At 40.5% G+C, this 23,861-nt stretch overlaps 1 protein-coding gene across 1 annotated transcript in view; it reads right to left on the bottom strand.

The window, feature by feature from the left end:
* col11a1a (collagen, type XI, alpha 1a) overlaps positions 1 to 23,861 on the bottom strand; it is a 142,918-nt gene that overhangs the window by 94,502 nt on the left and 24,555 nt on the right. The window contains exons 2-5 of the mRNA XM_046063866.1: positions 11,973 to 12,137; positions 11,233 to 11,446; positions 8,800 to 8,962; positions 884 to 1,009 (exon numbers count right to left, since the gene is read on the bottom strand). Coding sequence (XP_045919822.1) covers positions 884 to 1,009; positions 8,800 to 8,962; positions 11,233 to 11,446; positions 11,973 to 12,137 — 668 coding nt within the window. The remainder of the gene's footprint in view (positions 1 to 883; positions 1,010 to 8,799; positions 8,963 to 11,232; positions 11,447 to 11,972; positions 12,138 to 23,861) is intronic.

The raw sequence follows: 23,861 nt of genomic DNA, 5'->3' as shown, positions 1-23,861 counted from the left end.
CTATGACATCACTGATAGGGGTGTGGCCAGATGTGCAGCATGCCTTGTTTCAACCATTGATTGAGGGTATATTTACCCAGATGGTGCAATAGTATGTCTCCCAATGTGTAAACATGAAAAAAGTGAAATACTGTTATAAGTGCTACTACAGGACGTTTCTTGGTTGTGTTGGCTGAATACATTTGTAGTCCACTGAAATAAAATGAATTGTGCATAATTGGATCAAATTAATAAATCTATATAGATGATGCTTGTCTGTGTAACTGTTTTGCCAGTACTTGTGTAGACAGAGTGAATGATCAGTACTTTACTGATTTAATCATTGACATCAGCAGTTACAGTACATGATCTATTGTATGGTAATTCTCCTAATTTATGTTATATTTCAACAACTCTGCATCTGTATTTTTACGCGTATCAACTCTCTAGATATCTGTTGAAATGTGTGCTTAGCCACACAATGAAGTGGAGCCGTTAAACGCATCCACAGAACAAGGCAAAAGCCTCGCCAGTGTAGACCGAGACACACAGGCAACTATCAACGCACTTCACTTATCTCTGGAGGGGATTTATCACCCATCAAAATACTACATTAATTAATGAAAACATTAAACACCTTTTGAACAACTAAATAATAATGTCATTAAGGCTGTAAAGCTCGTTAAGGCTATCTGCCTCCGAAGACACAGATTTATCATGTGTAAATAAAACAACTGTGGTTCATTGTGTGTACAATATAAGACATCAAGAGGCCATGGATATGAGCAATAAGCAGTACACAGGTTATAGTGAAGCTCTTCAATTGCTCCTCTTAAAAAAATAAAATTAATCAGGACCCTCAAGGCTCTTAGTAGAATCTCCCCACCACCCATGGTTGGCTGACCTCTTCCTCTGGCTCCTGGGCCTGCAGGGAATCCCTGTGGGGAGTGTCACAGTCAGCGCTGTAATGTTCACAGTAGTCATATGCTGCTTTAGGATCAGCCACAATCAGAAGTTGCTGGATGTCACCCTGCAGAAAACAGAAAAAGAAACTCGAGTTCACACAGGAACAAAACTGCCCACATGTGATCTTCTGTGACAGGCAAAAAAAACACAGTAGTAGTTCAGATAAAACAAAAATCACTATTTTGAATTAGACAGTAGCAACAGACAAGACAGGACTGTACAGACAAACTGACAAGAAGTTCATGTCTCATCTTGCTCACACTAACACACCGGGTAAAGTGGCACAAATGTAAATCTTAAAATGCAGATGTGATCTCTTATACACTTATTGAGTCTGGCACAGTAAATCCCACCTTTGTATGATTAAACAGCTTGGCACACACGCCACATAGTCCACACTCACGTGGTGCATGGAGGAAACTAAGTTCAGACACTAGGAAAATTATTATTATCAGCACCAGGGTTTAACTCAAGAAATCATATAAACATGTATCATCAAGAGACAAACAACACTTGGCATGGCTACGTGCTATGGTAGTACTACTAGTACAGCATATGAGCTCATATTATTGTATGTACTCGAAACTATACTACATGAATTACCTATACTGCATTTTACTTTAAGTGTTATTTTATTTTATTTTGTAATAATCAGTACTTAATTATAATTAAATTAAACATTTATTGTATATAATATCTACTGTTGCAGTACTTTTATTATGTTTAAGTTTTAGTTCAACTGTAAATGATCCTGCCACAGTACATAACTTTGTTGAACTCTTAAACAAACAATTTTATGAATCCTTGCAAAAAATGTTCTGTAAAATTAAAACATGGTTACTGGCCCCACAATCACTCTGAACCAAACCCGGTTGTTAACAGCTTATAATTTGAAAACTTAGCCCACAAGACCACATGGTTACCAATGGTGTCTGGAGCACTGAGTGTCAAAGGGACTTTGCTAAAATGAAGCCATCTCTAAAAATGTCACTTGACATGGAGTTTCAATATTTGAATTGAAAGAAAAGAAAATCCATTATATTTATATTTAAAAAACAACAATGCACAATGGCTTTGTCTGGAAACCATTAAAACAGCACACAGGAAAAGAGTAAAACCTTGAAACTCTCAGATATGGTTTGGGAAAGTCAGTCAAACCACAATGTTCTCTCTGTGGTTGGGACGGGACACCACGATGCTTGAGACCACTCCAGCACTGTCTCGCCTTGTTATCAGTCCTACAGCCAAAAGCACACAGCTCACCGCAAGACAGCGAACACACTGGTCTGGTTTTTCTTTTGAGTCTGTAATTGCTTGAACCAAGATCCTGGAGGCTGGTTTTTGAGCCTTTATACACATTGCAAAGACAGCGTGGGGTGGTTGGGCAGATGAAGAGGCATGTCTTTGATTAGGATGTTTGGCAGCTGAGCACACACTGATGCCTGAGCCCAGAGGTAAAATCCTGATGCACTTGTGCCAGCAGGGACACTATAAGTTGAAGAGCAGAATGGACGACTGGCAGTGAAACACAAGAGAAATGAGGCAGGCTGCAACTTGTCAAGAGAATGTGTGTGTGTGTGTGTGTGTGTGTGTGTGTATGTGTATTTGCATTTGTAGCTCGCTGTGTTAAAACATATGGATCCTTAACATGTACCTTAGTATAAACATCAGTGTGCTAAGGCTTGTCTCATGGGAAAGCAGTTCTCCTTGAAACTTTCTCTGAGTAACCATCAACATGTTGTTGCACAGCTTCAGTTTGACAGTCCAGAGATTCGTCCCTGTGTTCCTCTGAGGGGGTGGAATGCTACTTTTACTTAATTTCTCTCACTTTTGGGTTTTTGGCCCATTCCTCAGATTACCAAATACCTGATCTTTCATATTATGCCAGCCTTCTAGTTTAGTGGGTCATTAACACTACTTCTGCACATACCAAGGAATTTTACAGCAGGTATTACATTTTTAAAGCTACAATCCTTGTTAATGCAGTGTAACCAGGGCATCATCTCACTTCTGCTGTCTAAAACATCTCAGATCCATTTTTTGTTGAAATGCCTAATATTTTTGCACTTGCACTCATGTTAAGACCAAAAGGAGGTCCAGCAAAGTGCTTACTCGCTTTCTTGTTAAGAGTTAGATGAGAAAATCAATACCACTCACAAGTCTGTGTGGTAAAAATGAAGCCAGCAGCTGAGCTTAATATGAAGGCTGGAAACTGGAGGGATCGGCTAGCCTGGCTCTGTCAAATGGTAACACAATTCACACCCCAGCACCTTAAAAGCTCACTGATTAACACGTCATATACGGCTTGATTAATCCTTACAATTAATGGCTCCAGCATCACATTTACCACACAGATACAAGAGTGGATTTTAATCCTCTCATCAATACCACTCTGTAAGTGGTCATTTATTCATTTAAGTTTTGGAGACAAATATAGCATTTCAGGAAGATATGAGAATATGAAAATATAACCTAACTTCTGTGTTAGCCACTGAACACATTTAGTACACTGACAATGAAAAAACTAAACTGACCTGCCAAGATGGCATGGGACACTGAGTGGGAAATTAGCCTTTACAAATGTGACCATCTACCAGTCACTGACAGATAAATGTTCAAATCCACCAGCCACTCAATAGTAAATCATTATTTTGTGTCTGAAATCTACCTGCATTTGGCTGGTGGCTGATGCTAATTTCCAACCCTAACCTAGGTGCCAAGTCTGAGAAAGGCCTCAGGTGAGGTGTGTGTGTGTGTGTGTGTGTGTGTGTGTGTGTGTGTGTGTGTGTGTGTGTGTGTGTGTGTGTGTGTGCGTGTGTATGTGTGTGCTTGGGAAGGCCTGACAGAGAAAGAGAGATCAAGCCTTTCCCTGAGTCAAGTTGACATGTATTACCTCATGTGTCACCCTAAGACCAACAGTGAATGCTTGAACCCTGCCTAGAGTCAGCTCTAATTAGTCCATGTCTGAGAGCCACCCGTCTGCACACAAATAGGCTGCGGAGACATGGTGTTCAACCCCCAGACCAGATCAGCATAAGTGGGAAACTTCTGACTGTATCGTGGGAGGACATGAGCAACATGACATAGGCATATTCAATAATAAATGCACATGGAAACACGAAAAGACAAAATGATCATTTACTGCATGATATATATCATATACTCCTCTTTACTGTTGCCATAATTTTTTATTATTAACAGTAATAATCCTTTTCTTGTATAAATGGTGTTTCTGTGTACAAGTTTCTTCGCTTAACGGGGCATTAAACTGTCTTTCCAGTAGAAATGCATGCCCTCCCCTCTCTCTCACTCCCTCATTCCCTGTCTCTCTTCACCTGTCCTATCTGAAATAAAGGCAAAAAGCCCAAACAAAATCTTTTAAAAAAGAACAGAAAAGAAGCTTGCAGCCGAGTCACCTAACAAACAAGAGCCAACTAACAAAACCAAGACAAGGCAAGTGAGAAACTGAGGAAGGGAACGCCAAGTGGGATTCAGAGACAGACGGGCTGGGATTTAGAGAGAGCAGCTGGGATGGTAAAAGATGTTTTGTGTTTGGAAACACCTGGGGAGAGTTATGCCGAGGCTCTGGGTCTGTCTTCCATTGTGGACGGCTGTGATAAAAGCCCCTGGCAACTTGGAGCAAAGCCAGAGCTCCAAAATATGCCACTTCTGGCTACAGCATAGCACAGAGAAACAGACAGGCCCACGAGGCTGTGGGTTAATAGCTGAGGCCAACGAGAAAAAAGGGAGGGGCTGAAAGAGAGGCGCAGCATACACAGTGAAAATGTATAATATGTGTCTATTATAACATTATTTTGAACTAAATGATTTTTTGGGAGATTTCTGAATCTCTCAGTTTTTGACTGCTGACAGCTGCTTGACCACTCAAAGAGCTGCTTTGACTGTCTGTTTAGAATCAGAAGTCTTAAATCATCATCACTACTAAATCTGAAATGACTGAACAGAATTCTTTAAATTTTACTGATGTTCATCACAGCTAAAATACACCAGTACAGCCACAAAGTCAGTTTTCAGCACAGAAATAAATGGTATGACGGTACCGAGCACATGACGTCATACAGCATCTTTTTCTATTCTTAACCTCATCCTAAGCACAGGGGACCATGGGATATAAATACACATGAAAGGGGTCAAAGGTTACATCAGTGCACAGTGAAAATGTTTGATTCCCACAGAGGCGCTGCATGAAGACAACCTCCATGTTGCATAGTCATTATACAGCAGTGTTTGGTTTTGCTGTGATAGACAGCTTTTTTTGCATTTTCTCTACTAAAATACAATTACATATTGTAATTACAGGGTGGGTGCAGGGCATTACTGACCAAATCAAAACACAGGTAGTAGTCACCATTGGTCCTTTTGACATACCTTTGCCCAGGGCAACCTACATTTAGTCCAACCAAAGCTAACTGTAATTAGACATCCCCATACAATAATTAACCACTTAGCCAAAGACTATACAGTACAGTTTCCCTTAGAAGAAATGAGAATTAAGAAACCAAGTAAAGGCAAAAGGAATTTCCACACCAGACAGTTGGTGGTCAACTCCCCAAAACATGACATTAAAAGATAATGACAGATCGAAGCTAATTTAAAATATAACAGCTAAGAGAGCTTTAAAGCAGCTGGATTGTTTTGTGTTCCATCAAAAGAGAAGAACACAAAAAGAATGCCCTCCTCATTGATTCTAGGTTTGTTATTAGCTATCTAGGCTAGCATTTTGATAGCAATATCCACCACATGTTGTTTTTAGACAAGATGCATCTTCTGGCTGGTGGTGTGGCATCGAGATATAGAACACCAGACCTATCTAGTCCTAAAGGTGAGACACGCCGAGTGTTTGTTATCCAAAAATAGAGGCATATGTGAGTGAGCTCGATTAAGACAGGTACTGTCAGCCAGGCATGAATAGACGGTCTCATGGCTCTGGCACGGTAGAGAGGCCTCAAGTTGGGGAGGAGGTGGTGAGCAGAGGAGAATATGCAGGGAGGGGAGGCGATGAGGAAATGGGGAAGGCCTAACGGGGCAATGAAAGACTCCCATTCATCTAAATTAGATCCCTTTGCGACGGTGGTCGCCTCCAACCTGGGGCAGGTATGGCATGAATAGACGTTTATGAAAAATGCAGGTCAGCTTGTGAAAACAAATGTCAGAGTTTGAAAAAGGGAGCAAATGTTTTATTATTATTGAATGTATTAAATATTACCCCTGGAAAAAAAAACTCGCCAACCACAGTGGTTACAAAAGGGGACTAAAAACTTAACTTTGGGAGAAACTGTAAATAAATAGTCACTGCATTTCGTACATTCCTCCATTCTTATACATAAGTTATACTGTAATCAAATCAAATATAGTGAGGTCTGCGGAGAATCTGCTATGGTACAGCATTTCCTGGGCATTCCTTTGAGCAAAACTGATTTTACCAACACCTTTGTTTTCTCATTATAACCACTGACTTAAATGCCAAAGTATTTCCTTCCCCTGTATATCCCAGCACGCATCGGGCCCTGTGGATCTCTGAGGAGAGCAGGGACAGAGAACAGACAGCAGACCTGTTCCAAAAACCACACAGAGAAGACCCTGTTAACTGACTTATGGCTCCTATTTTCAGCCCCTCCACCGGCCACCCTCTGACTGGACACACTGTTTCATACAAATGCTGGCTTCAGTGCCCTCTCATAAATCTACTCAAAACTTACAGGAGATATGAAAGCAAAGTTGCACCTAAAAAAAGTCCCTAGAACGTCTTTGCTGAGTAACATGAAACAATAATGTCACATTTGAGTAACATCCATACTGCAAACAGATTTAATATTTTTCCTAATGAAGGTAAAAAAAAGTGACTAAAATAATATTCTTAATATCATACTATCATCAAACTGATATAACGTATATGCACTATATAATGGCAGCACCTTTAAAACAATTATCAATGCTTTTCTATTAAATATAATTTATATTTTATTTAGTCATCTGACTTGTGATAATCTTGTCTTTTAAATCAGCGAACACTTGCATGTCATAATCCAAATGAACTCAGTGCAGCACCAGGTCAGACAAAAGTCCAAAGAACAATTTAATGAGCAACACAGAGGGTGAAAAATGTTAAATCTTTGTGCACATACACAAAACGTTCAAGGCTCTCTGTCCCCATGGCGATGACAAGGCATGCTAATAAAAAGGCTTAAAACAAGAGGAGCAGCATCAATCATTCAAACGCGGCATCCGAATAATGACCAGTTATTCCTGCTGCCCATAAACATACCAGCACTCTCTCACAAGCAAACACAGCCCCCATGCAGCCTTATAGTGACCTTTACTTCCCACCAGAGAAGACCACAAGTGCCATGACAATTCAGCCATTGTCTGTCATTATTTACATTCGCCTGACCCCATGCCAGCTTCCACCTTTGGATGAACTGTGCCTCAAAGCAAAAGGTTCTAATCACTGACTAAGGATGTGCAGCGGTAACGTACCTCAGATCTCAGAGAGTTGCGCATTATTAATTTAAAGTTTGATGGTGAAAGATGTAGGTCTGTATGTTATTGGTTATTGGTGCTCATGCTAACAATCCAGTTCCACTTATTCTTAAAAAAACAATGTCAGATTGCGTCAATTTTCCAACCAATATGTGTTATACATTTCAAAAAATAAAAAGTATAAAAACAACATACCTACTATTACACATACCACTTGAAAATAACAGGACATCGTTTTTGCCAAAGCTGAGGATTGAAAAACTTGGTTTAGTGCAATTAATTCGATACTATCATGGCTGCCATCCTGCCATTAATCTAATCAAGAAATCCATTAATTGCTAGTTTAATTCAACCACTTCACTCCAAGTCAATTCGAATCAGATCACATCATATAAAATCAGATTAAAGTCAATCCAAGAAAACATTTCAACAAGGCCAGTTATTTTGTTATAGCTTTAACAAAGGAATTTGAGAAGTGTGAGAAATTTACTAAAAGCTTGCAATGATCACGTACAAAAAAAACTATGAATAACAGAAGTAAACTCAGAAGACATTTTATAACCATCTATTTACAGTTAGTCCCTGCTGGAACTTTTTGTGTAGATGGACAGCTGATGTGTGGATGAGCTTGTCAGGTAAGTAACATTTGTCACAAATAAACCTCACAGTCATCCAAATCCCAATAGCACATTCTATATTATTTCATTTTTATGAACTATTTAGCAATACAGTAATATATCATATACTATTTTACATATTTGTGCTTGCTTGCAATCTACGTATGTTGAGTGGGATTTTGAAAGGCTGCTCAAGGAGCAAAAACTACTGTACAACGTGCTTTATGGACCACTACATATAACCTGAGCTTCATTGTACCTGAGTACCTTCAAGTTACTCATGTTGTCAAGTAGTAGATCAAAAACAAAAGCTAAACACTTCTTTTAGGACTCTTCTGAACTGTTTTCAAACTACACTCAAGCACCAGCAGCCTAAATAAAAGGCCTCAGATATCTCAGAGATAGGTGTGATAGCCATATGAACTTCCTCATAAAATCAAAACAATTGCAGCCCTCCAGATCCACCCTGGTTTCAATCATCTCCACATTCCATTCGGTAGCATCAAAGGGGTCCAGGGCTGCCTTCATGGGACTTAAACTAAAACCCCCTTAGGCAAAGCACTTCAAGCAACGTTTGAAATCTGGTCACAGTAAATACCCCTACCAACGTTTCAGTCAAAGATGGTTGTTGCGTCATTTCTGATCAATATGCCAATAAGTAACAAGCAATGGCGCAGCTTAAGCTTTTCAATCATAGAAGACGTGTTCACACAGTCCATCACACTGAAAACTTTACCTGGAAAACCTCCTCATCCAGGATCCTGGTGCCGAACACGGTGATGCCATTGGTGCTGATAGAAGCATGGTCACTCCTGAGGAGTTGTTTGGTGATCTTCTTTTTACAGTCTACGATGATGGTGACCGTCTTCTTCTCCACGCTGATGGCCACGCGGTGCCACCTGGTCGAGGACACAATGAGGAGAGGTGAGAAATAAAAGAAGCCACGGCCAATAACTGTTATTAAATCATTCTCAATGCCACAGGGCATCTTAAGCCATTGTATCTGCTTATTGTGAATGTATGATAACTACTGAAATCAGTGAATGATGTAAAATAAACATGCAAAAATGACAACATTGAGAACTGATTACATTTTATGGAAACCTTAACAGCACTTCTAATAGGATTATAATCTGGAGTTTATCCATCACAACACACCTCAAGGAGAAAGAAACTCAGAATGCTCCGTTGTACGGTGTGATGCATTACAGAAGCTTAATGCTCTAAGAACCATGAACTTCAGAGTCATGTATATTTCCATCGACAACACCCATAGATGCAAAGGGTTAACCGAGGTCACACGTGAGTCTGACCCCTCCCTCGCCTCTGGTCCATTTGCCTCTGCACTTAAGGGCTATTGCATACCAGGCAGCGGTGGACCACATTCTTGCCCCCACACTCTGGCCTTGTTTAACACGGGATTACACTCATTAAACTCCAAACTTAATCCTCCTTCTGGGTTACTCGGCATGACAGACATGGTGAACATTGTGGAAAGTGTGTGTCAGGATCCAGGAAGGCCTGCCTTGCCAGAGCAGGAGACACACAGTCAAAACATTGTTCTGAGGTGGAAGATGAGACTTGGCACCACTGTAGCTCAAGATGAATATAAGAAGCGTTTATCACAGATACAGATGTATATCTGATATTATATTATATATCTGTTTGGTAAATCTTGTTATCAGAAGACGATAGATGTCCAGTTCCTTTTTGACCATAGAGACTTATTCCAGGGCAGGCGACAGGGCTTAGAGGAAAATAAACGTGCAACAGTCTCTGAGCTTAGCAGTACAGCAAGAAGGATTACTTGTCTCTTTATATGGCAGAGAGGCAAATGTTGATTTCAATAGGTACATTATTATAAGGAGAAGAGTAACATAGTATTGTAAAACGCAGTCTTTTGAAAAGCATGTTTAAAGAGCTTAACTAAGATAAAACTGACAGTAAGGTGTGACAGTGCAATAGAAATCCTCCCATTCACCTTCCCTTTAAATAAAAAGATAATGCTCTTTTTCACCTCATTAATATCATCATTGTGCCTCTCTTTTCAAGCTTGGCATATGCTTCTCAGGAACAATGAATGCATCCACAGGGATCGCGTACCGTACGCAGCCTGAGCTGTAGTCACTGAAGGTTTAGACAAGGCCTGCAGCTGGAATGCACCCAGACCAACAAGAGTTAAAAATCCTCTAGAGAGAACATTGCTCCTTAGACAGTGGGTCACAAAAACTTCATACTGGATAAAACAGCCCTACGAGACTACCACAAAGCTGGCTTTGTTGCAACCTGCATACAAAGCAGAGTTATTATTGACATGAGACTCTTGAATGATTTACCAAGCTTCCCTTCTATCACGATAACTGTGTACATTCTAGATCTCCTTTTAAGCCAGTTTGGGTTACAAAAATATTGTGACCAGGTTATGAGTTCTTTTAAAAGCTATAAAAAATAAATGATCCTCACATAGCATGTTCAGCAAATGAAAAAAAGTTTAATAACACAGAGGAGGACTACTATTTCAAATTATGACTTTTCCCAGCTGCGTATCTGTTTATTTATCCCCCCGATGCCCCTGCACACAGGCTCATGTCATCTTAGCTGAAGCTCTGATTGAGAACTCTGGGATTTCTGAACTTGGGAGCAGATAATCAGGTTTATTCTAAAAGGTTAGGAGCGTTGTTTCTGGTTTGGTGAGGTAATCCAAGGGGGTAAAGAGGAAGTTTAGGACTGCCCCTTTCCCCTCTCTAAAATAACAGAGGCAGTGAGTTCATAGATGAGGTCAGGTTGCCCATAGCAGTCCCTGCTGTGCCCCAATAATCCAGTGTCTCCCTGTCTCTGACCTGTCTCTGTGCCCACAGGCCCCTGATGGGATGGATAATCCAGTCATGAGCACCTGTGGTGCAACAATGGGAAGATCTGGGTTGTTTTCTCGCTTTTATCAAGAAGAACAAGTCAGGGGAAAGCGGTTTAGTGTAGGAATGTTTTAGATTTGGTAATTAAACTAGTTTTAAGATGATCAAAATGCCACTGAAATCTCCCCACCTCTAATAATAATGCATATTCATGTATACTAATGAGAAATTTAGTCAAAATACACAAACATCTATCCCGCGTTTACAGAGACAATCACATGAAAAAATAAAATAATGATGTTTGAGATTTGACATACTTTCCGTCAGCAAGGTTGAGGTTACGGAACAGAGGGTAGTCCTCCGGGGCTGGCTTGCCAGTCTGATCCTCATACAGGAAGACAGGCGAGCGTCCCATTTCCACGCCCAGCTGCTGGACTCCCTGACTGTTGTAAATGGACAGCAAGAAGGACTGGAGGCCGAATTTGGGGCGCACTGTGGTCAGGATGGAGAAGTCCTCCGGAAAAACACCTTCTACAAGGCCAAAGGAGGAGGGGTGGAAAAGATAGGTGAATGAGTTAGCGTTATTGTGACAGAGAGCACTTCCAACATGACTGAATAATTAAAAACTATATAATTTGTTATATAGTATTTCGAGGCCTCAGCTTCAGTTTTCTCATATAAGTAATAATCAATGATTTTTTGTTGTTGTATCACACTGTATCACTGATATATAACACAATACTGATGTGACCTACAGCCACTTAATAAAAATGTTTTTTTCATTTTAACATTGGTAAATTTTGAGACATACTTTTAATTTTGTTCTCTGTGTGAGGCACAACATGCATCATCTAAATTATGAGTCTAGTTTAGAGCTACAGGGATCAGCTGCATGCACAGAGGTTCAGTTCTTTGCATGTATAGGCTAGATTTTTATCTAAAAGGTATTGGGGAGACAGCCTTGCCTCTTATTTAATAATTAGAGCAGTCACAGAGCCGAGACAATCACCAGTTCACCCATGATAGTTGAAAGAGGATAAAGTTAGAGAAATCTTACCAGGGAATAACTGTGTAGTAGGGGCACTAATCTGGACCTGCTTGGCAACTCTGTAAGCTGAGTCCGGCTTTGATGCTCTTCGGTTTGTGCAAAATCCTGATGTTTTCGTCACTCCTTCGGGGTAATTTTGAAATTCTAATACTTTTAGCACATCCACTGGCTCTGCTGATCAGGGGAGCAAATAAAACATCAGTTAGATCATAGCAATGGTTTTTGTGTGCTTGGTTCATCAAATGCATATCGTAATACATAACGTATATTATTTTCAGTTGGTTATATGGTTTGCGATTCAGATGAAAAAAAGATTAACCCAGCCTAGTCTGTGGATGAGTCCCTCATCATGACCAACCCATACCAGTAATGATATGTGTTTCCCTATAATAAAAATGGCACTATGCACAATTGTCATAGTATCTATGATTAACTTAAATAACATTTACTCAGCGATAAACACCCCCAGTTAACATGTCTAAATAGTTATGGTAGGAAATGCTGCATTCCTGTGGCTCTACCGGCTCATCTGACAGGAAATGTCTTGGTCAAGGCCAACCAAAGAGCATAATGAACAATGTGCAGAGATCTGGTTCTATAACACCTGGATAGGTTTACTCTGATAAGGGTCACCAGAAGCTCTCCGGTTTTCCATTCTCTTCAATCTGATGCACTTTACATAAAGGAGCCTGTGTGGCCTGATGGTGCCCATGGGAAGGCCTTATAATTATGCCTCTTCATCAAAACACCCTATCAGTATAAAACATTAGCTTTGGGAAAATTTTAGGGGAGAGACTGAAGTGCTGCAGTATATTGACCCTTTGTTAGGTGGGACAGTTGTACCTGTTCCTGGGAGATGTTTTACTCTGCAAGGTCCAAGAAAAAGTCAAATTCATGTCACAAACAAGACCATAAACATTATCTACACACCTCACTTCATAACAGTACAATCCAAACTTAACAATGCAAATGTTATTCTATTGTTTTACATGACATTTTGCTAAAAGAGTTTAATACACATAGTAAGTGGGAATTATGAATAAAGCCCCATATGAAAGCTTGAAATCCATATATTAAAATAAAAATGGTCACTCACTTCACTCTACAGAGCTGAGCAGACCTCTAAAACAGGAAACACAATGCAAGATTGTTAAATGTAATAACACTAATCCGTTTTAGTGGGGTAAATAAGCATGCCAAGGTGTCTGAAAGTATCAGCAAGCCTTTTCTGACAGCTCTAAAGCCACTGTTTTGGTTGGCATGTAGAGGTCTAATCACTCTGAAAGTTTCTTTAACGTCTTGATGCAGGGAGATCTTTAAAAAAATGTTGCTTTCAACACTTTTTGGTCGACATTCCTGCAGTGGCAAGGAAAAGCTAATTAAGAGCCTGTTTCATTCTGTTCAGAAAAGCATGTGGTTTGGGGACAAGTCCCTGATTCAAAATGAATCTATTTTGACTGAATAGGTAGGTCCTGCAAGCATTTGCTTGTACAGATGGTTTGTCCAAGATCACCAGATAATCAATGCTGATTACACTGCTATTTGAGCACACCATTGAGACCTAGACAAAAATCATCCCATTGCTGTGATCTGATCCTTATCAAATTATTCATTCAATGTGTTCTTCTGCTTGCCTTCCATAAATATTAAATCTTTCAGTTTTCTCAGCTGCCACCTTATTCTGCTGAAGTTATTTTCTACATCTGGCATCTTGCACAACACCTGTGATTGACCAGATGACCATCATGATGATGGCAAAGAGAGCTGGTCTGCTCCAGTCCATAGTACAAACCTGTAAACTGTACACTGTCCAAAAAAAGCACACCACTTTAATTCGCTCAAAAGCAACCTGAACCTGGAGGCAGAAATTATCCCTGTACGAGAAGTTTGGGTTGGATGATTGAGCTCAGTAAGAGTACTTGAGTGTCCTCCCTGTCTACCTGCCACAATCCAACTCACTCCTCCAAGTCGAGAGCAAAACCAGCAAACTGTTACTCTGAAGGAATGCCATCTCTAAGAACATCTTGGCCTTTTTTTGGAGCTTGTGAGGATGAACCAGCTACTTACTTTGGACAGTGAACTGAGGACCTCATTGTGAGTTCCTGTAGGGTTGCTTTCAGTTCAAACTCCAGGACTCATATGTTCCAGATGTGGCAGTTTGGCCAGGCTACGACCCTCACACAGGGGTGCTGAGAAAACGTCAATACTGGCCAATCCATTAAGGTGGCCAAATGAGTATGCACAGGTTTTAAAAGAGTGCATCTGATGGGCTGGTGTGAGTTTGCCCTTGAGGCTGAGCAAACAGGCCATATAGCTACCAGGGAGAACTCAGGTGGCATGGAGGGACGAACCTCCCTTAGTCTGGAGAAGAGAGACAATTCAAGCCAGCCCCAAGACCAGGCAAAACCGCCTCTGCTGCTCAATTATTGGATCATCCGAACATCATTATGCGAAAGCATGTGGGGAAGGGAGGGGCAGTGTGACACATTACCATAAGAAATATATCATCTCCATCATGTTCACAGGTGTAAATCGATGTAAACAGTGTGTTACAAGAGATAACATCACACCATTCTTCGGGCTGAGGCCAAAAGAAGTCTGTCTCAGCTCATCCTTTACCACATCATATACAAGACTTGAGCATAGTGATCTCATAAATCCCCCTCCTGCTGTGTCATTTCCAGCCCTTACATCTTTACAGAAAGGTGAAATTGGCCGGTAAACGGAGGAGGACCTTTTCACCTGCAGCTCCCTGAGACTCTAATAATATCTTCAGCCAGAATGCCCCCCAATCCCCTCCCCACTCTCTCCTTCCTTCAACTTCCACCATGCTGTCGGCTAAAACAAGACAGCTTTATGCTGGTGTCATTCCAAAGAAACTTATGCAGAAAACTTATGACCTATGCAGTGTTTCAAAGCATTTTTCCTTCCACTCTTCCCGCCTTGCTTTTCCTCTCATTAACTCCTTCTACTGTATGCCTCCTTATGAATTTCAGAGCATGTTATCATGTAGTGTTTGAATCTTTTTCCTAAATCACACCAGGTGATGTAATTTCTTGAAAGCCACTGTGATCATCCCTATTTCTGAGTTTTGAATACCCAGCAATAGCACAATTTCTAGTTTTGTGTGGAGGAAGACAAACGTGTGATCCAGCAACGATTATAAATATGTGACAACTACACAAGACAAAGAGCTGGTTAGCTGATGTTCTGGGTTGACCACGTTAGGAAGAGGACTCTGAAAATCCTAGCTTTGTCTGATGGAATGCACATCTGAGCCTGAGCCCCGGGGGCTAAGAAAACGTGTCTGTACACTGCTAGATGGAGAGGGCACCCTGCAGAAAATGCTTCGACTGACTGAGCTGAACACAGAGCCTGCAGCAGAATATTTAGGATTTTAAAAAAAGAGGCAAGAGTTGATGAGACTGGAAAAGTGAGATGTTTTAATCTGAAGTACAATTCAAATCTGAACTATAAGGGTATAAACAAATGACTGTAAAAGGAGGAAATTTAAAGCTGGAAATGGATTAAAATAAAGATAAATTGTACAATAACACCAGATTGACACACTTTTATTTCTTGCTTTAACGTCACTAGTCATTAGATAAAAAGGTTGAGACATCCAAACACCTATGTGTTTATGAAACTGTTCCAAAACCCATAGCGTAAACTAAAACAAGGCTGAATTTGTCATTATGGAGATACAAGAGGCATCTCTACCCTAATCTCTGTGCAACAATAAATGCTCACAAAGTTGTCAATAGGCCAAGGTGTGAGGCCTATGTAATCCTGAACCCTGTGACTTGTGGCCATTGTGACTCCAGGCTAGGCCCATATGCAGGGCTGCTCTTTGAAGGCTCTGAAATCATAGGGAAGTGCAACAAGGACCGTCATCAAATGACTGCTCAGCACTTAGAGGGGAAGCATTCCCACCAACACAACACAGCCTTGTACTGCAGCCGACCAAACATCTAAGTGCAAAGTTGAGGGGAAGAGCTGGGCACCAAGGGGAAGGGTGGGGGGGAGGGGGGCGTTGCACAAGACAACTCTTGGGCTTCAGTGTGGACCAGGGCAGTGTGGAGATAGGGTGAACCTGCCTGACCACTTAGCCCCCTGCATACCCAGAGGGGCTTTGCATTGACAGATCCACTGAGGCCTTTGTAAAAATGCTTGTCACTAGGATACTACATATTTAATAGCATACCAATGCTATAAGCTGACAAAATGTCATTGTATCTGCAAAGATTATTGGTTGTCTCATAACCTTCAATTAGCCATCCATCCTGTGTAGTCTGTGCTCCTCCTCACATGGAAGGATTACATCCACTGAATTAATTTATGAGAAGTGGATTCTTGTGGAGTATACTGACAATCAGGTCAACATACAAAAAACATAATCACAGCACTCTTTAAAACCACACATCTCAATATCCCATCAGGCTGACAAGAAATATATGATTACTTGTTAGTGAGTAGGATAGATGGGTCCAGTGCAATTGGGAATTTGTAAGTAACATAAAAAATCCATGCACTGACAACTGTCCGGAGTCATCAGGCAGGGGAAATCCACCCTGCTAACCGTGTCCACATCCACCTAGCGGACCACAGTTCAAACAAAGACCTTTCTTTCTGCCTAAGTGAATCTTAAAAAGCAAGGAGCGCTGCTCTGTTTTCCTGATTCTCTAAAATCACATACCAGAGGTTTAGGATGAATTTAATTAAGCAAGGTGTTTCATGTTCTGGGCAGACGCTTCCCACTGATGCGTAAAAGTAGCCCGCGGCAAATTTTGTCTTAATGAATATAGTGCTTTTGGCCAACAAAATATGTGCACCTCAAGCAATTACCCATTGCATGTAGCTACTGTAAGCTGCCTGTAGAACAGGGTTTAACTGTCCACTTCACTACAGTAGTGAGCAGCTTGTTGTTTGGTGGCTTCCACACAGCGCTCAATCCTACAGTAAAGCGACATTACCCCATATACCTGTGACTACATTGTTTGTGGAACGGGGAAAATCAGAAAGAAAGCAAACATGACGCCGCTGTGTCCAGGTAAATCTGTTAATCCCACAATCTCCATCATCTGTTACCGAGTTTCCCAGGCGGTCGCCGCTCCGTCCCCTTTCTGTCACATAAAGTTCAGTAGAGACGTTTGGTCCCTAACAATCTTACCTGCTCTGACATTGGTAGCCTGTAGAGCCAGGATTAAAGTGATGAATGCGGTTATAGTGGAATCCATAAGCCACCTTTTCGTTTTCCACCTTGTGGACCACCTTTGCATCTCCATGGCCGGGCACCCACAAGTGAACAAAACTTTTGGGCGACTTCAGGTGATTTTTAACGACGTCCCTTCCACAATCCTGAGTGATGATGGAAACTGTCCTACAAAAAAGCCATAAGTGAGGAGTTTAGCCTCTTCTCTCAGCCACACCGAGGCCCCCGATCCTCCTTCCAAGTGCCCAGCCTTCACAGTGAAGGTAGTCGGGCTTTAACCAAAACGCACAGAGTGCAGTCGGTACACTTGGTGCGTCCACGGACGGGAGGGCTGGGCAAGCTCCACAAACCGGAGCCACGATTACAGGGAAAAAACAAGTGAACCAGCCCCCGATTAGCAAATCACGGGGCTGGAAATTCTCCTTCGGGTCCACCCATTAGCTTTGTAATGAGCCCCGAAAGAGGAGAAAAAATTAAACTGTGACAAAGTTGGGAACGACCTGGGAATGATGAAATTACGGATTTGTACATGCAGGGTCTCTCTATAATACTGATAATAGACTCAGGCCAATACTCTTACACCACTTGAGCAAGTGCAGATAACTGCTATTTGCAGCATGAATACAGTATTTAGTGAGCAAAATGATTGTTAGAACATTTCTACCATAATAGACCTACACTCCCGCGAATCCTCCTTGGCAACAAAACATATACTTTAAAATGTAAAAAATTAGGTTACAATATCACAACCACACATATTGATGCAAAACATAAACAAAGTGGTAAACAAGTAACAAACACAGTGATGAGCTTTATTAGCATGTCGGTAGTATGGAATCAGTGCAGTTCAGTGGTGTATCACTTGGCAGACAGCTATAGTCCAGGTGGCTGATAACTTGTATTAAAAGTAAAACTGCCATTATTCCAAACACAAATACAATGGCAAAATACAAAAAAATACTAAAATACACAGAAATAAGAAAGAACATAGAAAGCAGTTTTTTGATCTTACAGGGTCTCATGTGTAGCAAATTAAAGGAGACACCTGAATAAATGATTTCCACCACCATCATAACAAAACCAATTGAGGGAATATCCTTTGGAAGAAATGTTTTCATCCCTCCAGTTGAGTTTCAGAGATTTGCAGAATCTCATGGCAACGTTCTTGTGACCTTTGGTGAACAAAAACCTTTACTAAGACACACCATGCTGGTTTTTCCTTTAGTTTGTCACCAGTATATGAACTGGAGATATATTAATAATGTATAGAATGTATATTCCACATATTTTCACCTTCTATCAGCCTGTCATGTAATAAAATTGAGTATCCTCAACAATACATCCCGGAATACAACGTAAATTAAAAAACCTAAAAAGACATTTCAATTTTGTTGCTAATTTTATTATTTCTTTTTTTACCCTTTGGCCAAATATATCTGACTTTCCTTTTCAGTGAATAGGTATACAGGGACTCTATGCCTTTAAAAGCCATCTACACTGTGAACAAATGTAATTATTTGCCAACAGTGTGAGATAACTCCACTTATTCCGAGGGGTTTCTCCTGTTTCAAGGGTTTCCTGCAAATGAGTGTGTGAATATCCTGAAACAAGACACAATTACGCCGGTTGACCGAAACACTCTCTTGGTCAACCCTAAAGGGTGATTGCAGAGAGATGAAGGATTCCAGGGATCCTCATCTAATTGTCTTTTAGAAGAAGGGGTCAGTCCAGAAGACAGTCAGCTCCTTGTATCTCTTGGCTCACTTCAGTGAAGGCATGGATCCTGACCAGGCTCTGTCTGTCAGCCAGTTCATCCTTCCCAGCCAGCCAGACTAAGCCTGTTTGCAGCCAAACAGTATCAGATGCTCCTCCTGGATGCCCACTGGCGGAAAGCAGAGCCATTTCTCTGGGACGAATTGGTGTCTGGGCAGAGAAGGTTTCATGCTACATCTCATCCTATCATGGTTCAGAGAGCAGGGGCATTCCCAAAGTGGGCTCCAGTGTCTTCCATGGGTTCTCGTGGAGTGAAAAATCATTGGTAAAAGGAAAAAAGTAGTAGTTCACTCTCTTTACTATTATCTGCCATTGATAGCCTTTGCTTTAGACAGTCCGGTGTGCACTTCAAAGGACATATTAGTAATGGCGAGTCTGTCAGCAATAGTTGATACATTGAAAGATACTAGCGTGACAGCAGCAGATGGCGGCCTTATGGATAGTGATTCGTGCATATGATTTGAAGTTTGCTGGTTTGATTTCCTGTTGGATGAAGAAAATCTGGACAATGAGAATGTCACATTCCCCTTCATTCAAGAAATGCTGCCAGTATACTTGCCACCAAATAAACCACACTTCCATTGTTAGAGGTGGATTGTGACCAGCGCAGCAGTAGACCATAATATAACCATACTGCAGCGTTAGGAGGCATTCAGGTATGTAATCAGTTATGGCTTTATTACTTTTTTACTAGCTGCTGTCTGAGTTGTAGCATGCAAAATTATAAGTTTATGTGGATAAATGCAACAGATGATCTTGATAAGCGATTGATATGTGATTTAGACGTACAGTTGTGTCACAGTATTGCACAGTGTACATTTTGACTCAGTAACCCAAATTCTTTTCATTTAAGAAGTTAGATTTTATCAGTTTCAGAACTTCGATTTTGTGACAATCACCAAGTTTTAACAGTTGATTAGTAATCATTTGTAATCATTATAATTATATAAAATGCAAAATCTGTGTCTAAAACATATAGTCTCACTCAAGTATTCTCCCATGATTACTGCCAGCATGTGCCTGTAATTGTTAACAGCTGTGACTATCATGACAATCAGCCTTTGTCCAAAATTGTTACTGTCTCCACTAATGAGATGGCCCAAAAAACAACACATAACCAAGCCAAATAACAGCTACCAGACAAGTGAATAATCTCTCTGGCAATGCAGTCTACTCACTTACTGTCGTGGCAGTTACAATTAATGATTCTGTACAGTAACTTGTGTTGTTTAAATAACAGACGTACTGTACATTGCTTTGTATCAAGTTTTGAACTGTACCAGATTTTTGGTATTGTACTGCTGCCATTATTTTGGGACATATGTGCCTTCCGCTGTACTTTTTGGGGCCTCAAAAGGCCGTTTCAAAGACCTGAAAGGTGAGATTATGTAATCTATGTTTTAAACAAGTCTTACATGTGCTTACAAATGAGTTGTAATGGCAACTGCACTGTCTTTTGTTCAAGGAAGCATTATACACGAGGCACTGCTCAAGATCAGTCTAAATGCTAGAAGCTGGCTCTAGACATTAGCTTAGCTACTAGCTATAGCTAGCTCACCTAAACCAGGTATGGTTTAGAAAGGAGACGGTTTACAAGAGTAATTTCCTGTAGCTGTGTCACGTGGGTTTTGGCCTCACCCCTTTAGGAGATTTGCGTGGGTCCCTAGTCTATTCACTCAAATGGGAGAAGTGGACATAAGCACAGATTATTTCGCCCCATAGTCACCGAAGTAAAGGTTGGACCCATTTTTCACAATTTTTTACTGACGTAAAATTGCATTTTTCAGACAAATCAGGAGAAAATTTACTTTGTTTGAGACCTGTCTGCCTCAGCATCACACTGAAACTGGCAGAGACGGTTCAGAGAAGTAAGTTATAAGTTATATTAAAGTTAGTTATCTTGCACACACAACCCTTTCATCCATCCACGCAACATTCACATCACTTCCAAATGAGGTGGGGAGGCGGGAGAGGCAACCACGCCCACTTAGGAGACAGGAAGTGTATACCATTTCAAACCATTGTATACCAGCTTGTAACGTGTCATCTTCTGTGACATAGCATCTTTGGGACCTTCATTGTCATGGCTACAATAATAAACCCTTGGTTACAGTTAGGGAACAACCTAACTAATGGTTAACTGTTGGTAGGAAACGGATCTCCCGTGTAAAGATCTATTGTTTTGTTGAGCTATCCATCCACCCTGACCTCCACCCTCTGCAGACTTTATGGATCTATAACAATGTTACCTGACTTACTCATTTGCTCCCGATGTACATTTCATAATTACTACAGCCACTAACCTTTGTTACAACATACATTTCTTTAAAACAACAAACACCACATAAAAAATCACTAGCTTCAGACTGCATGGAGCTTTCTTTATGAACGAAAACTGGGGGAAAGCAGCTTTTACTGTGGAATGCAACACCTCCAACAGATTAAGAGGGATTTAATGCCTCAATGTTTCAATAATTACCAGTGCACATGATCTATATAAACATATGGCCAGGTCAGGAATGAAAATAGGTAAATAAAAATAAAATGCCTAGGAGCAGCCACATACGCACCGTATACAACAAAAAATGTTAAATAGACGAATGAGTCAGATGAAGATATTTTCTTTAACAACTGGACAAGTACAATGGTGATATCAGGAAAGTACGTAGTGTTGTTGGTGTACCGGAGGTGAAATCAATATCATTAACATCTTGCAACAAATACTCAAAGCCAGTAAAACAAACGCTCAAGAAAACTTAACTTAGCCAGTCACTGTTGCTGTTTGGTAATTCACTAAAGCAGAGGCAAAAATGCAAATCCCGGGACGTGATCCTACAGCAACTGAAAATAGTTGGTGCCAGAGTATTTTGGATAGCCATCTGGCTTAGCCTCAGTTCTACACATGAACTACACGAACACAGGACCTTTATGGTACAAAGAGACCTGGATTCAAAATCTGATACATTTTTAAACTATATGCTGTTAGACAGGTTTAATGTATACCGTAGAAATGTTAAAATGAGAATAGTTCTTTCACTTGCTATGAATGTTACCTGACATGGTATCGAAACACAAGCACTTTTCACATGCACACTCAAGTCAACCACCCGCCACTGTCTGTCACTGTTTACACTCTTTGCAGAGGAGAGTATAAAGAGCTCTTTCTTCACACTCACTCCAGTCCCCTGTCTAACACAAGCAAGAAAAAGTTCCCCTCACTTCACTAACATTATTTTTGGCTACCACGTTATTTCATAAGAATAAATACACTTATAATCTTATATCAATCGGTAAGTCATCATGGGACTGAAACGCTTTTATTAGAAGCCTATCCTGATTTGGGGTAATTTGAGGTAATTTTTGGAAAGCCAGGTCTTCATTTGTTTGAAGGTTTCTATGCCAAGGGTTTTTGGGATATATTTTTTCTACTGAAACTACTCTTTGTTGTCATACACAGTGACAGTGCCAGTGACAACCATGTATTTTCAATGTGGTCTACCATGTAAGGCTCTAGAATTAACATGCCTCCATTTTGAGATGGTGTGTGCAGGCCCAATATATACAATAACATGGAGATGGTGTGCTGCCTAGTTTATTTATATATAAAATGATAGAGAAATATGACATGAACAGACCTGAGCATCAGAGCCATTTCCATAGTGGTTGTAGTATTCTACTGCAATCTGTGAATAAAGAGTATGTACAGGTATTTTCTTTGATTTCATAATTATGTGCCAAACGTTCTTTAGTATTTGATCACATTTAAATGGTTGCACCAGAAAATGGCACATTTTGGACAGTCATATCTCAAATGTAAACCAATATATGATTTACAAATCGGGATGGCTGTGCAATAAAATTCTGATTTAAGCATTCAGATGTAAGATGAATGTAGTTTGTGTATGTATGTAAGTATGTAAGTATGTATGTATGTAAGTATGTTTCTGTTCTTCACATTGACTAAAACACAAGTCAACCATGCAGAGAAGAAAAAAATCTGTGTCAATAACTACAGTCAGCCTGGCCTGGGCTACAGGTGTTTGTAATGGGAAGCAGCCTGATTCTACAGCATATGAAAGAAAGGAAGCAGCAATCTTACAGCCAGACATGCAAAACGCCTTTTATATGTCTCAGAAAGTCAGGAATGTCCTTCTGTCTGAGCACATTGTAGCTGATAGGAATCTAAAGGGATGGCTTTGGCTGATAAAAGTATAATTTCAGGGCTGCTGTAATGTTTCTGACTGTTTCTGATGACTTGATAATTCTTTTTTGCAATATGAGCAATTATTGTGGGATAACAGTTAGCATTCAGATCTCAGGCGAGTTTGTCTTGCAGGACCAAAAATCAGTAGTTGTGCCATTTATTTTAATACTTTTTTGGCATTTCAGACTCGTTTAAAGAACTGCTCTCCACGTTGTGCTCATAAACCTCAGGCAACCACAGTAAAAGATTTCTTACATGGCACTTTTCAGCCATAACGTAAACATTTTCAAAAGTTTATGTGAAGTTGACAGGGCTTTTGAAAGTTCACAAAAGTGCTGTGGCAGCACAGCATGATAACTCTATGTCATAGCTTCAGTGATAGTTTGAGTGCTAGACCAATTTCCCTCCCTTAATAGAAAAAATGTATCACCTACTGCGCAGCTACGCTCTCAGACAATCATAAAAAGTTAGAGCAGTGTGTTCACACCACCTGCTCGGGGCAGATCTCCAGTGAGCCCTCAGGACAAAAATTTAGAGTTAGGAGAGAGTTGCATGACCTTGGTATGTGCAACTGCAAAACAACAGAGAGTGAAAATATTCTTCAGCAAATATACTCTGTTGTGACACTGGTTTTGTATAGTTGGACACAGAGGAAAAGTTTAGTAAAGGTCAAGGTAAAATTAGCGTAGGTGGCCAGATGGTGGGCTGT

Source organism: Micropterus dolomieu, linkage group LG01, assembly GCF_021292245.1.
Source record: "Micropterus dolomieu isolate WLL.071019.BEF.003 ecotype Adirondacks linkage group LG01, ASM2129224v1, whole genome shotgun sequence".
In the NCBI taxonomy this organism is placed as follows: Eukaryota; Metazoa; Chordata; class Actinopteri; order Centrarchiformes; family Centrarchidae; genus Micropterus; species Micropterus dolomieu.
Note: the sequence above shows the minus strand (reverse complement) of the source record. Positions and strands in the feature narration are given on the sequence as shown.